A 14,527-nucleotide genomic window follows, 5' to 3' on the forward strand; every position below is an offset into this window, starting at 1 on the left:
TTAACATCATTAATACATTTATTAAATATAGCCAATGTTATTCCATTCATAGCCAGTCTTGGAATACACTTCATTTTTTATTAATGTCATCATTTACAGAGAAATAAAAACAAGACATCACTGTCCAAAAATAGGGAAAGAAAAGGACTACATGGATCAACATTATCCGAGACAAACTTATCTTAATGTGTGAATGTAAGTTCAAAGTTGGAGTACAAAGTAAAACACTTGAGCATCAAGGTGAATAGCTACTGTACCAAAACAAATTAAGGTCACACCGCCCTATCAACCTGGTCTTTGTCACTGCTTCTGAGCTACTTTACTGCCAAGACAGTAAATATTGGTTGAAACTAAGCAGGTTTTTAAACCAAAGACAAGCAGCACGCTCAACCACAATTTGGAGGTTTTTATGCACAAAAGATGCGGCTCTGCAACAAACAGACTGAGCAGGGTCACACAGGAATGGGAAGTGCTGCCAAACAGAGAGGAAAAAGAGGAATGGATACGTTTTAAATTAATTACATCCATCACAGAGCAACATAGGCGAAGGTTTTCTCGCCCAAAAGCAATGCCTATGAGGAAGACCAGAAAATACAGAGATGAACATACAGTTATAAAAATGTACCAACTGCTCAAGGTAAGAAATCTATACAAACTTTACATTAAAAATCATGGACATTCTGTCTAGTAAAAACAAAGCGTCGAGCAAAGCACTGACTATGAAAATCCAAAAATACAGCAATCTTCTACAGGATGAGTTATAATACAGGACATCACTGATGTCAGCTGCTTTACACAAACAAACCTGCAGGGGGACTAACCCATCGGTTTATTTATCATAATCAAACAAACAGCCGTGTTAGAGGCCAGAGCCAGGAGTGAAAATGTAATTCTGCTGGGTTTCGTCACCACTCCTTATCAATAACATGAGAAACATACAATCAAAGTGCAACTAAAGTGAGCCAGCAACAGCACCAGCCCCTCATCTTGTTTTTGCCTACTTAATCGCCTCTTTATAACAACTTCAGCACATAACTTGTTTAAAACTTGTCCCCTGTTACATCAAATGTTCAAATGGCTTGAACAGTAATTAACCTTTATATATTTTTTGTTAAAAAATATAAATATCTCTTTGTGTAAAAAAATATCACAGGTGATTTCTTTTCTTTGAGTACAAATAGAAAAAGGAATTTCTAGGCAAAAAATTAGTCAAGTCTCCAAAAAAGGGAATAAAGATGATTGGGTACAAGAAGATACTTTGTAGGACATGATGGAGCTGTGTTACTTTGGGATGAGCTTTGCAGGCAGTCCTTGTATGGATGGGTTGGAGAGAGACGAGGGGACAGAGCAGCCACCGCCCCTCCTTGAGGACCGGCTGCAGTTTGGTCGGCTGTGTTCTTCACGGTGTGATTCTCAGTGACCTTTGACCTTTTTACTAAGTGAGTCTTTGCTCTCAGAGGATGCTGTGCTTACAGGCCAAGAGAGGCTCTTCAGCCTAAAGTAGGGACATTTTTTTCCACACCACATCAGTGTCTATTAGTCAACACCACCAAACTCTGGGTCCGTCAGTTCTCCTGTGTTCTAGATGGTTCCACCTCGCTTTGGCCCAGAGGCTCTGCCTCCGTCCTGCACCTCTTGGCCGGCCTGTCCAGCACCACCGTGGCTGTGTCTCTGTGGTCCAGTGGAGGCTCCAGAGAACCGTTTCTGTCGTAGCTGGGAGCCGTGGGTTGGCTGCAGCCATTGGAGTTGTTGTCTGAAATGGGGGGAGACTCCACCGGTGGATGGGAGGGACCGTTGGACTGAGTGGACTCGGGTTTGACTTGATTTGCTGGAGGACACTGGGCACCATCCACTGGGTGGTTTGAATTGTGGCTTGCAATACCTGTCAAACAAAGATAGAGAAACTGAGTGGCCACAGACAAGAAACTTAAAAGACTATCCAAAAAAAAAAAGTTGTTGTAGTGTCCCATGAAAATGTTTAATAAATGCCCTAAACCTGTTGAAAAAAATAGGATATTCAGTTTATGGAAATAGATGTTTCATCTATCAGTTCAAGTTCTGAGCTCTACAAATGGAAATCCAGTCACTTCTACTGTCATGAGGTGGAGGCAGAATCTTAGGAGACAAATTTCTTAGAATCTAAGCAAAGAAATGACTAAAATAATGGTTTGATACAATCTGTGGTTAGTTGCCATTTGGATAAACTAACCCCTTGAATTCAAATTCAGGATCAGTTACTTTTTATCTATTTATTTGCCTTCCATCTAATCATTATTTGCCGAATGTGTAACAACAATGCATTTTTTGTATTTTCTTCGTTTATGATCAGTTATCTGCAGCAGGTCCAAACAGTCTAACTACATTTACATTCAGTCTCAACTACAGTTGAGGTCTTGGTTTAGACTTGAAGACTGAATATGTGTGTGTGTGCCGTCAGCCGCTGTCTGCTCCTCAGCTCACCATTCTGACTGCTGCCGTCCTCCTTCTCCGAGTGGCTGGCGCTGCTGCTTGAGGTGGTGGGAGGAGGCGACGCCGCCCTGCTGGATGTTGCGCTCTCCGTCTCATCCAGTAATCTGTCCATGTAGTCACTGAGGAGTGAGGACACATACGCAGCCTGTTACCCCTCAAATACAGATATGGTGTGGATTGGTCTATCTAAGAATCTATTCAGGCTTCACTGTTGTTACATTTCTCCGACTGAACAAACACAATGTCCGTTCTCTACAGTTATGCTTTACCCATAAATTACAATGGGTGACAAAAATACATATTACTGGTTGAGTGATGCATTTAAACAGAAAAGTCACCAATTCATTCTGTCCACAGGACACTGCATTTCAGGAGAAGCACACATCTGAGGCCTAATTCGATATGGGATTGTCTCAGTAAATCAGATTCTACTTAGGACAGACTCACAGCAATACAGTAATGTAAAGTTCCCCAGTGTAAATCCATACATAACCTTGAACTCTACATACTTTTCCCTTATGACCTCCTCCATCGAGTTTTTGTTTTTATCTACAGTATGTGTGTGTGTTTGTTTTTTTGTCAGCAGGATTACCAAAAAAGTAATGACTATTCTGCACCAAACTTAGCGGAGGGACGGGCCAAGGTACAACCCACTCAGTTTTGGTTCTGATCTGGTTAAAGGAGCAGATCTAAAATCACTTTCCTTAACAATATTATATTGTATTTTTCAACATGGGCCAAATTCACAGTTAATAATGTCTGGATTAGAAATATCTGACATGCTAATGGTGCTGATCTATGAGTCTGTGCAATGTGAATCTGGATCTTGGGAAAGAAGATATTTGGCTTTGACAGAGGTAAATACACTCTGCTGAAAGCCTTTCTAGTTCAAGATCTGCACTTGGGAACAACATTTCAGCCTGACTTATTTAAACATGAAACAATGTTAGAATTTGTTTATATTAGTATGTTTGATGTAATACACTTTAAATCAGCTGCTACTGAAATATTACAAACACAAATCTGAAACAGGAATACAACCACTTCCATTCATAATTTACAGTATCAACATGACCGATATCTTTCATAAACCATGTATAAAATGGAAACTCACGTGACACCAGGGTGAAGGTTGTATTTCCTTTTCCCAAGTCTGGTTTGCTGTGCAAAGAAATCATAACGCTCAGACTTCTTCCACATGTAATAAAAGGCCACACATTCTCCTACAGACCTAGTTCTCACCTGAAAGATTTAATTCAGCAGACATGAAATGACCATTATTACCATCATCTGAAGAGATAGATTCAGCACAGTTTCAAATGAGAGACAAATCAAATTCCTGTTTGGGACTCTGACAGATGATGTAGAGTCATTAACATTGTAAAAACTTCAGAAATTTGATTTGTCTCCAAATGCATCAAGGTTGAAATGCAGCAGATTCCATCCTTATGCATCCAACATCCACATAATAAACACATCGACATACACTTTGAGTTTATTATGATTACCAAAAATGATTAGCATGTCATCAATAATGGAATTAATCTGAATTGTCTGATTATCTTTGTTGTGTCTTACCTTATTGGCCTGTATTAAATGAAAGTCTTTCCCATAAGCTTTTAGTCCTTGCTCAAAGTTTCTACATTCCTCTTCAGTCCAGACTGACAGCTCCTCTGTTACAAAGATGATGAGCATTAATGTTGTTTTTTTTTATCATGAGCATATTAAAATATAAGTGCAGAAAAGCAGAAGAGTCATGTTACATGGAGAGTATGTGAAAATGAAGGCCAAAATGTGAAGAGTATTTACCTCTGGCTGCTTTTACATTAAATCTTAGTCTTCTTAAAGCTTCTTCTGTGTCAAAGTCACATTTCACCAGTTCATACAACGCCTACAACAAAACAGACATTCAACATGTTTACATTAGCCACATGGGAAATTTTAGGCATCATAAATCATCAATTTGATTTGAACTTCACTTACAACACAGCATAAGTTTCTTTTCTTACTTTACTAATACTTCTCTAGCCTGTCTGTCACTCTCAGCCCTACTCAAGATGTTCATCACCTGTAACAGCTGGCCACTGTTTTTTGCAGCACTGTTCAGTGTAACCAATAAATGCCTCATTGATGTGTGTTTAATACTTAAAAAAAAAAATCTTGAACCTCTATGGTTCAGAGGATAACAGAGACAAGATTTGATGGCCAGTCCTAACTTTGCATATATGTCACATGTTACAGATGCGTTGATCTCACCTGTTCATTGTCTTTGATATGAGATCCCTCTGGAATTGCATCTACGCCCTTCTCATCTCCAGTTCGCCTCGACGCCTCAGTCAAGAACTCGACTACTTTGCCTTCAGGAAGACACTCGGGGTTCCACAATAACTGGTCGTCATTTTCATAAACTACAGGAAAAAGTCAGAGAGCAGGCAGTGAGACATCAACCTTACATCCATTATACAATGAATGTTTTTATGACTTCATGCAGATGTTGACAGTGAGACAACAAACCAGCCTGCTCACCTTTTTCGTTGTCTTTATATTTACACAGGCCAACAGGTGTTTCAGCCTGATACATGGAACCCACCATGATCTCCTGTTGGAAATAGACACACAGTTTGAACTTTTGCTACAAGTCAAAGTGGACGAACATGAAAGCATGTGATGACAATCAAACTAGAAAATTTGCTCGCTGAAACTTTCAAAGTGGCACGGGGGCCACTTCTGAGGGTGCCATCTCTGTCAACATGGGAAACAAACCCACGATGTGTGTGTGAGAGAGTGAGAGAAAACGGTGTGTGTGCTCAAGACAGAGCTGATCAGACAGAAACATGATCATCTTTCTCTGAGCACTGGCATTGATGAGCTGTAATCAGAGTAAGTTGCCTGTGTGTGTGTGCTGGTTGCCATGGGGGTCTCACAGCGAAAATCTTTGTATTGGAGTGAATGGGGAGAAGGAAGGGACCTGGCTGCACTCAGAAGCTCACAGTTTCAAATTTTTAAGTCTCTCTGCTTTTTTTGAGCACATTGTGAGGGAGAGGACAAGTTTGTCTACAACTGTGGGAAAAACCATGTGTGTAGAGTGTAAATTGTGGCTGGGAGCAGCGTGCAAAGAGAAAGGTTTCAGACAATTTCAGACAACTTCTCCCACTCAAGCCAATGATGCCACCCACTCTAGCCACTGTAACATTTTATTCTATGCAATACACACCCTCTATAACCTCAAGATTTCTCCAAAAATGATCATGATCATGGGACAGTGATTGATCAAAAACTATGATACCTATTGAAACGTGGAATAATATATCAATAGACAAGACTTGTGTCACATTTTTAAAGTTCAAATTTGGTCTGATAAGTATGCCAGAGCAGTGGACGTTTGAAAAAGTCTAATAGTTTTCTGACCTCCTACCATTCATTCTCTATGGGAATTTTTTTTGCAATTTGTATGGCATTAAATATTCAGCATTTGAAAGAATTTTATAGTTTTATTGTGTGTTTACAGTGTAGTTTTTTCTTTTTGATGTACACAGTGTAGTAAAAAAACCATGTGTTTTACAATCTAGTCTAAATCCAGCTGTGATCTGACAGCACAAATGTTTAACACTGATAAATTAACTTTGTACAAACCTTTTTCCAGTCCTCAGATGGAACATAGTCCTCATCTTCATCTGACTCCTCCTCTGCATCATTATTGCCTAAGACACACACAATATGACATCCGTTTTAATAAGCTTAATCTCACAAGAAAATATAATGTGTTTTCTAAAACCTGCAACAACAAAGACAATGGCAACAAAATGAAAGAAAATAAAATGGTACATACTTTCAAAATACAATAATTTCTGTGGACGAATAAGCTCTGCTGTGCCGAGGGACCTGACAGGGCGTGTGCGACCCTCAGAGGTAGCCTGAGCCTCATCTCCCTGTCCCAATGAGTTCTTCATTCCCTCACCCTGAAAATGTACAGTTTACAGTTACAAATACTGCGGAAATTACGCAAAACAATTACTACAACACAACATACTCGGTTTCTGGTCACGATATCACTGTCAAGAAACTGAAGAAGCACCAACACACCTCATTTCTTTTCAGCTCTCCAGTACTCCTGCTGCTTTCATCATTGTCAAGGTCCTCTTCCTCATCCTCTTCCTCATCGTCCTCTTCCTCCTCAGGTTCTTCCTCCTCCTCTTCATCTTCATCCGCTGTTGATCCACCCCCATAACCATACAGACTCAGCAGCTCGTGAATGGGCATCTCTCCCTCCTATTACAGAAGAACAGAGACACTTATTTCTGAACTCTACAAGCGAGGCTCAGGAGGAGAATAATGTTGTTTATAATAAGACAAAGCTGTAAATACCAAATATGGGCTAAGAACCTGAAACTCACCCGTGCAAGATCTTCAATCTCGTTGGCGTTAGTCTCATCTGCTGCCTCCAACATTTCCTCTTCCTCCAGGGTGCGTTCATCATCAAAGTCATGGACAAGCATGTCGGCCGATGGGTCGAAATCATGGTCATCGGAACCAGCTGAACCTCCTGGAAAATTACCCCCACAGTTAGATAATAGACTTTAGAAAATAAACATTTACTTTGGGGAAAACATAAACAAATAAAATAAAATCTCGTACTCGAGTATATCTTATTTTATATTGACAATATTATTAAATCATGTTATTATTAATTTCAATAACAACTCAATTAAAACTCTTGCAGTTATGACATACATGCTTTAACAAATAAAATGAAGTGGCTTCCAATTATGAGAGCATTATGAGAGAATTTAAATTGAACATGACTAAAAAAAATGTTTTAAAGTTATAACAACTACAGACATTAAATAGACTGATGCCATGGTATTAACACTATGGCAAAATCTCTGAATGTAGACAAATATGTATATTTAAGCAATTAGCCTAATGTGTGTGTGAAATATTCATAATTACACATTTGATTGACGGTTGTTTACAACCACAATAGTGACATCAACAAACGTTTAATCACCATAAATGTTTTCACGTGTGACACATCTATAGTAATATTTCCTTTGTACATTAAATCGGTCATCCATTGGAGTAAAGTGTGTACAACAGATATCAAACCTACGGCATGCACACAAACAAAAACAGAAAAGCTCAAACTTTATGTACCTGGGCTCGAATTCCCGAGGGAGGGCTGGAAAACGGAAAAGAACAACATGAATCAAGTTTATCAACAGCGACAGAGGTAAATATCTCTTAAGATGAACAATTTCACTGGGCTGACTCAAGTTAGTTCAGCGGGGATGGGGGGCGGCATAAATGGAGATGCAGAAAAAGCGCGCCCGACCGTGTTCCCTAAAAGCTGACTGCAGTTCAACAAGAACAGAAACAAAGACTGTCGCCACTTCCTGCGGGAAAATGAAGGCAGCAGCTCAGTGATGTGAACACCACCGATGCAGCGGCGTTTACCGCCTCCACTAAACCATGCGCAGTTTAACACAACAGGCGAGCGGGTACCAGGTTAATTTACTCCGCTGGTTCACTTACATGTTACAAGTTACAAGCTAATTCCCCCTTTTAAATGTAGCTAGCGCCTTCAAGTTACGCTTGCTATCAACCACTTACAAATAAGGACCGAAAAACAACACATTAAATATCTCTACCCGTGTAACTATCGCTATGTGTTAAATTAAAAACGTTACTATGGGTAGTTAAGTACTGTTGAACAAAACCGCGAAGTATCATCGCTAACGCCGCAGCTCCCGTCCGCCAGCGCTAGCACAGCTAACGGTAGCTAAAGCCGAAGTTTACTAAACATGTTTGTGCCGAGAAATGATTGTTACCTCGCAACGCAAACAGCCGATTCTTAATTTCGTGTGTCAAACCTACAACACCCACACGATGTACACAACCGAGTGAACAAACAATCCAGCGGTGTAAATTCATTTTTGTTTTTTTCGAATATTTATTTCACTGTCTTACCTCCGCCATGTTTGCAATCCTGCAGGGTCACGTCAGGGGTCAGCGTTAGTTCCCGGATGTGGAGCCCCGCCCACCTGCAGTACCAAGAACATGATGCCGCCGAGGCGCAGAGGCTACACGGGCAGTGATGTAGCTACACAATATGAAATTATATTCATAAACGGCAATTATCAAAATGTTTATACACATGCAGGTTTAAACAGTGTACACGGTCCTGGAAAGGCGGTGCTACCGTGTGTTCAAAATGATGCTAGTTAACTGATACGAGGGAATCAGTGTATTACTATTATTATTAAGATAGTAGCCTAAATGCAGTTTAAATGGATCTCCTATTCATAACAAAGGACCCATCGACCATTTACTGGGAAAACTACAAATCTATCCAGTTCATGTGGGATTCAAGGACACTTCATTCTGCATAGACACCATAATGCTAATCAAAGACAATGTATGAACATTTAAAATCATGAAACTTTTATTTTCTGTCCTCACAGCAAACACTTGTAGGCTATTTGTATAGCAAAGATACAGATACTGTACTAAAAAGACACAAAGCAGGCTCTTCTTTTTGAGAAGACTCAGGTCCTTTGACATCTGTAATGTAATGCTGCGTATGAATTATATCAGTCTGTCATTGCAAGTGTTACATTCTTTTCCATTGTCTGCTGGGGTAGGCTAACAACATCAGGGTCAGGGACAGGAACAGACTAGACAGGCTCATCAAAAAATGTAGCTCTGTGATGGGGGAGGGAGCGGAGCTGGTATAGGCTGTGGTTAAGTGGAGGATGGGGTGTAAGATGAAGACCATCCAGGGTGACCCCCAATACCCTCTACACAAAACCCTCACAGGTCAGAGGAGCAGCCGCAGTAAAAGGCTCATCTACCTGACCTGCAGAACTGAGAGATTTAGGAGGTAATTTGTTCCTGCTGCAATTGTGTTATACAATACTTCTTAACATGTTTTTTGTGTTCATGTTTTGTGTCATTTTTAGCTGCCTGACTAATGTGAATTTCCCTTTAGGGATGAATAAAGTATTAATCTATCTATCTATCTACAAATACCAGGATGATAAATTCAAGATATGTCCATTTACAGTTTAGATTTACCCAATTTCAAAATTAGGCTATGCATCTGACTCTGAGCAATCACTATATTTTTATGTAATTTTAGTCCTATCTACATGTTTTTTTTGGTCAGTTTTACACTGTTTTCAGGTGGTTGTTGTCGTCACTTAATGTTGGAGCCTCAGTGGATAGAGAATCTTGATTACAGAGCTGAGTGTCACTAAAGTAGTTGAAAAGATTGCACAGTAAAACAACAAAGGAAAATTATGGGGTGTCCTGCCTCCAGATGCCATGGAGTGAAGGCTCAGTCACAAAGTATGAAATCCAAGTGATACAGCACAAAATTACCTCAGTGACATATAAAATGTTACATTAAATGAAGTATGTTTTTGGTTTTATATTTAGACATGGGCCGGTAATGACCATTTTGAAATCAATTTTATTACATGATAGACGACAGTTTGACAAGCGCAGAGGTAAATGCAACTGTCTCTTCTCGGAATCACTGATTTATGTTCATGATAGTAGCCACACACTGCACTATGTTGCTATGTAGACAGCCATCACCTCAGTTTGCTGTAGGAGGCATATCTCAAGTGATCCATTAGGAAACACTTTACCAAATCCATGTCAATAAAACCGCTGCAGTTCAGACATAAAAGAGCATTTTTTTCCCCTTTAACATTTACGAATATGCGGTCAATCGCTGATCCTCACAAAAGCCTAGATTCCCACACATATCCCAAATGGCCAGACTTATATCCGTTGTTAAAAGCCCATGATGGTCACCAGAGATAATACACACCAATTCCTCTGAATTTATCTGGGACAGTTGTGTGACATCACCAGAGACAAGATATAAAAGGATCGATGGGGGCTAATGTTTTCTAAGAATCAACAAAGGAGGGTGTTTGTGTGTAAGGCTGCTCGGCATCTTTTGGCTCCATGAGATCCCTACTCCTGCTTTCGATCCTGCTGTGCGTGATCTGTGTAGCACAGGTCCAGACACAGGAAAACACAAACACACTGAGGCTGTGTGGCCGAGCATTTCTGCGAGCGGTGGTGTACACCTGTGGAGGATCCAGGTGGAGAAGGCTGATGGGAGAGGAGAACACTTTTCCAGATGGTAAGTCCACTCCACAGTCACTTGAATTTGCATTTAAAATAGTCATGTAATAATATATTGATACTACAACTCTTAACCAAATTAAAAAACAAAACCTTTGACTTCTGGTAAACAAAATGATATCTCTTGGCAGGCAACAGGGCACCAAACCTCCTCAAGATGACAGATATGCCTGCAATCGACCGTCATTGGCGTGACCAAAACCAAGCACTTATAACAGAATGCTGTCAACTAGGCTGTCGAAGAAGTGACCTCTCCATGCTCTGCTAGAGGAAAACCATCAAAGGAGCTCATCATCATCCTGTTGCAGTCATTTATTAGTTTGAAATTCAAACTTCAGAATATTGTTGGGATAATGCAATTTCAATTTTCATACTAGCAAAAATAAAAAAAACACCATGCAATTTGGTTACAAAATTCTTGTTTTATCATTTTTTATGAGGCAAAATAAACACCATACATCAACATTCTTTTCTTTATAATTGTCAGAACTGCATAAGAAACTGGTTCCTGTGTATGTATCAGTTTATATGCAAAGAGTCACTCAAAGTAAACAGCATAGACAGTTGCCAGGCCAAACAGAGAACTGTTCTTGAAAGAGTAAGAGGCGAAGGTGTCGTTAGATGCATCCCACAGACAGCGGGTGTTGATCTGCATGCTCTGCCCAGTGAGCTGGCCGATGTGGACCAGGACCACTATTTTATATCTGGGGATCATAAGGTCCTTCACCTGGGCTCTTATCACCTGGGCGAATCAAAACAATCAGCCTTGATAAAGCAAGCATTTTTAGATATTCAAAAGGTGCAGAGTGAGGAGGTGTGAGCTATTCACTTTTATTTACCTCACAAATTGTTTTTGTCATTTTTTGAGACCACTCAACTTCATATTTCTCCTCTTCGAGGTAACTGGTGAGGACATCCTTCAGTATGTCTGCGACAGCAGGGACAGGGAAGCGTTTGTTAGGCCCTGTGGCACAAAAAAAAGACAGAAAAACAATACCGTGTCATTCAGTTTTAATAATAACCTTAAAAAAGTGGTGATGTATTAAAAAAAATATCTAGATTAAAACAGCCACATATTGCATCAATTTATCTCCTTACACTTTAATAATGCCATAATTGTATAGAAACCAATCAAATGAAATCAATCTAAATCACTGCTAAGAAAGTTTTACTGTTACATTCATAGTTGGTGGTAAGTGTTTGTCATAAAGGAAAACGTTGTCTCACCCATCTGGTACGTGTTCTCCATCGTTACAGGCATCCTAATATTGTCATCATGGTGTCCTAGTTCATCCATGAATGACACAGTGCTTATGGAGCTGAAAGGCATGTCATACATATTACGGTTACTGTAAGTGACATCCAACTAAGTAATGATTACAGAAGAGCTGTCTAAAACTTATGCACCACATATGCTAAAGAATGAATCTGGAAATCAATCACAACAAATACATGTCAAGTAAAAGTAAAGACTCTTGTAGATGTCTAACAAAAATACAGTAATGATGGGGCCATGTCGTTGACACAGTTCACTCACTCCTTAGTTTTGCCTGTTTCCTTGGCTCTGACTCCATGGCTCCCCTCCGAGGGCACCTTACCCGCCCTCTTCTCTCCTCTTTGGGGTTTGTCTTTAGGTGGATCAGACATGGCGACTTCCTCTTCTTTTAGCTTGTCTTTACAGGATGATAATCAAACTTAAATATACACATCTGACGTTAGCTGAATAACACTGAAATATACGGTAGTAAACAGTAAATAACTCCACTACTTCGAGCACCTGGAGTCAGTGACGTATTAAAGTTTAACGTTAAACTTGTTCTAAATTTTCCAGCTCTTACATTAACAGGAGGCGTTGGCGTCTTTGTAATTTGATAAATCTGTGCATTAACGCTAACTCGGTAAGTATACACATTAAATCACAGTTAATATCGTCTAAAAAATGTGCCGAAATAAAAGTAAGGAAAAGTAAACACGGTCTAACCCGTACACAGTATCAAACCGAGCAGAACCAGGCGGCCCCGTGGAGCTTGGTGTTGCCATGACAACAACTAACTACCAGTCAGAGGGCGGGGCTTCCCTGCACGAGCACTTCCTGTTGCTGCTGTGTGTGTGTGTGTGTGTGTGTGTGTGTGTGTGTGTGTGTGTGTGTGTGTGTGTGTGTGTGTGTGTGTGTGTGTGTGTGTGTGTGTGTGTGTGTGTGTGTGTGAAACCAAAGACGGTTTATCTTTGGTGAAACGTGTGTATGTTTACTAAGATATGGGCATGTGCAACAGCCTCAATGAGTATTTGATCCATTTTGTCTTGGGGAATTTTAATTTTAATTTTCTTTGTCTTGTTTTGAAAAACCAACAGTTCAAGCATTGGAGGAATTTACTAGCCTATAAATCAGAAAAGTAAACACTCACAACGAGAGGCTAGGTTTAACATTTTTAAATTATTTTTATTTTTGCTTCAAATATCACTGAAACGATGAATTGATTTTAACCCATAAGGACCCACGGTGACACGGGTGTCACACTGCCTTCAAGTGTCCTGGAAAGCCCCTTACACATATTTATGTTGAACTTTTAACTCATGAAGTCCCTAAGTGACATCTACTCAACATCCTGGTGCAGTCACATGACTCTCTGTGAATCTCTCTATCCATGACAACATTTCCAAGATGGTGGCCAGCAGAGTTGGCACATTTCACAGAGGCAGCTACTTTTAAAAAGCTTGCTTTCTGTCAATAAAATAAGCCACCACCCATTTCACAATGCAAATTCTTTTATAACATGTCCCTTGTTGTACTTAACCTGTTCTGACCTCATTTTTTGAAGAAACTCATATAAAACAACTTAAGAAAATATTGCTGTGACACATACGTCACATCGGGCCTTAGTCTTAAAAAAGTCAGAAAAAATACCATGTGACGCCTATGTCACAATGAGAAAAATGGGAAAGAACTGCTCAATTAAATTAGGTGATTCAGGTATTTTGAATTAATATACTCTATGTTGTTCAATTTAAAACATAATTTAAAAATGTTAACATAAAAATAATGTCAAATTCAATCAATATTTAATAAAATGATATATCAGTCCGGAAATTGAACCACAGATTTAGCAGAGACACTCTTCTCAGTAAATGAACAAGATTTTAGTATCCCATGCTGGTCCCATATTAATGTAATTATGCTTTTTTGCTGTATTTTCTGTAACAAAATAGGATACAGTGTTCAGGATGCACTGACGACCATCAGACGTGCAATAGATGTTGTATACAGAACAACAAATACAGCAAAGAAGAATGAGAGTTTACATAAGAAAATATTAGGAAACAAATAAGAAAAGTTAACACAGTCAAACAGTCATGAACCAGGTTTGAGACAAGGGTTCTGGACTGCTGTACTGAAGGGAGAGAGGGTCCCATGTGGTGCATTGTGAGAGAAGGACGTTTTACCCAGCTCAGTTCTGACGAATGGAATATGACCCAACTATCAGTTCTGTGAGTGGCTACCAATGTTTTGTGATTTCATAGTTAACAGAGATGATAAATAAGGAGACAATAACTGTGACAGGGCTTTAAAAATGGATAAAAACCAATGCTGTTGTCCCCTTACTGTCAGAAATGACCAGCCGACATTTTGATAAAGAGTGCCGTGATGGGTATTATATGAATCATTGGAAATGAAATGTAAAGCTGAGTGGTAAACAGCATCCAGGGGAATCAAAGTGGAACTAGCAGCTCTTCCATAGATGTCATCTCCATACTCTAAAACAGAGAAAAAATAGTGTCTCCAATTTTTTTCCTGTGGTGAGTAGGGAAACGGTGCTTATTTCTGTATAGAAAGCCAAGTATTGTTCTTAGTTTAGCAATGAGGGTGGTGATATGGTGCTTAAAATTAAGACAACTGTCT

General features: G+C 39.6%; 2 protein-coding genes across 4 annotated transcripts; both read right to left on the bottom strand.

Annotated features, from left to right (window-relative positions):
* Positions 1-514: 514 nt before the first annotated feature.
* On the bottom strand, positions 515-8,549 carry mier1b (mesoderm induction early response 1b, transcriptional regulator). 3 transcript variants are annotated; one of them, XM_085804570.1, is made up of 13 exons: positions 8,437-8,549; positions 7,624-7,648; positions 6,864-7,012; positions 6,553-6,738; positions 6,299-6,428; positions 6,103-6,170; positions 4,996-5,068; positions 4,726-4,877; positions 4,279-4,360; positions 4,048-4,142; positions 3,584-3,630; positions 2,461-2,588; positions 515-1,882 (listed from the first exon to the last, which is right to left on the bottom strand). In XM_085804570.1, the coding sequence occupies exons 1-13, from the start codon at positions 8,443-8,445 to the stop codon at positions 1,566-1,568; spliced, it is 1,461 nt and encodes a 486-aa protein (XP_085660696.1). In that variant the 5' UTR covers positions 8,446-8,549; the 3' UTR covers positions 515-1,565. The 3 variants fall into 3 exon arrangements, with proteins under 3 accessions (XP_085660696.1, XP_085660695.1, XP_085660693.1); XM_085804569.1 differs by having other exon boundaries at positions 3,584-3,711; XM_085804567.1 differs by lacking the exon at positions 8,437-8,549 and having other exon boundaries at positions 3,584-3,711; positions 7,624-7,687.
* Positions 8,550-11,044: 2,495 nt separating this feature from the next.
* On the bottom strand, positions 11,045-12,366 carry dynlt5 (dynein light chain Tctex-type family member 5). The gene is made up of 4 exons (XM_085803944.1): positions 12,167-12,366; positions 11,857-11,948; positions 11,469-11,593; positions 11,045-11,371 (listed from the first exon to the last, which is right to left on the bottom strand). Exons 1-4 carry the CDS (start codon positions 12,274-12,276, stop codon positions 11,168-11,170), a joined length of 531 nt encoding a protein of 176 aa, XP_085660070.1. The 5' UTR covers positions 12,277-12,366; the 3' UTR covers positions 11,045-11,167.
* Between the last annotated feature and the right edge of the window lie 2,161 nt (positions 12,367-14,527).

This window comes from Trachurus japonicus, chromosome 17 (assembly GCF_045865225.1).
Source record: "Trachurus japonicus isolate A0001 chromosome 17, Traja_1.0".
NCBI classification, from domain to species: domain Eukaryota; kingdom Metazoa; phylum Chordata; class Actinopteri; order Carangiformes; family Carangidae; genus Trachurus; species Trachurus japonicus.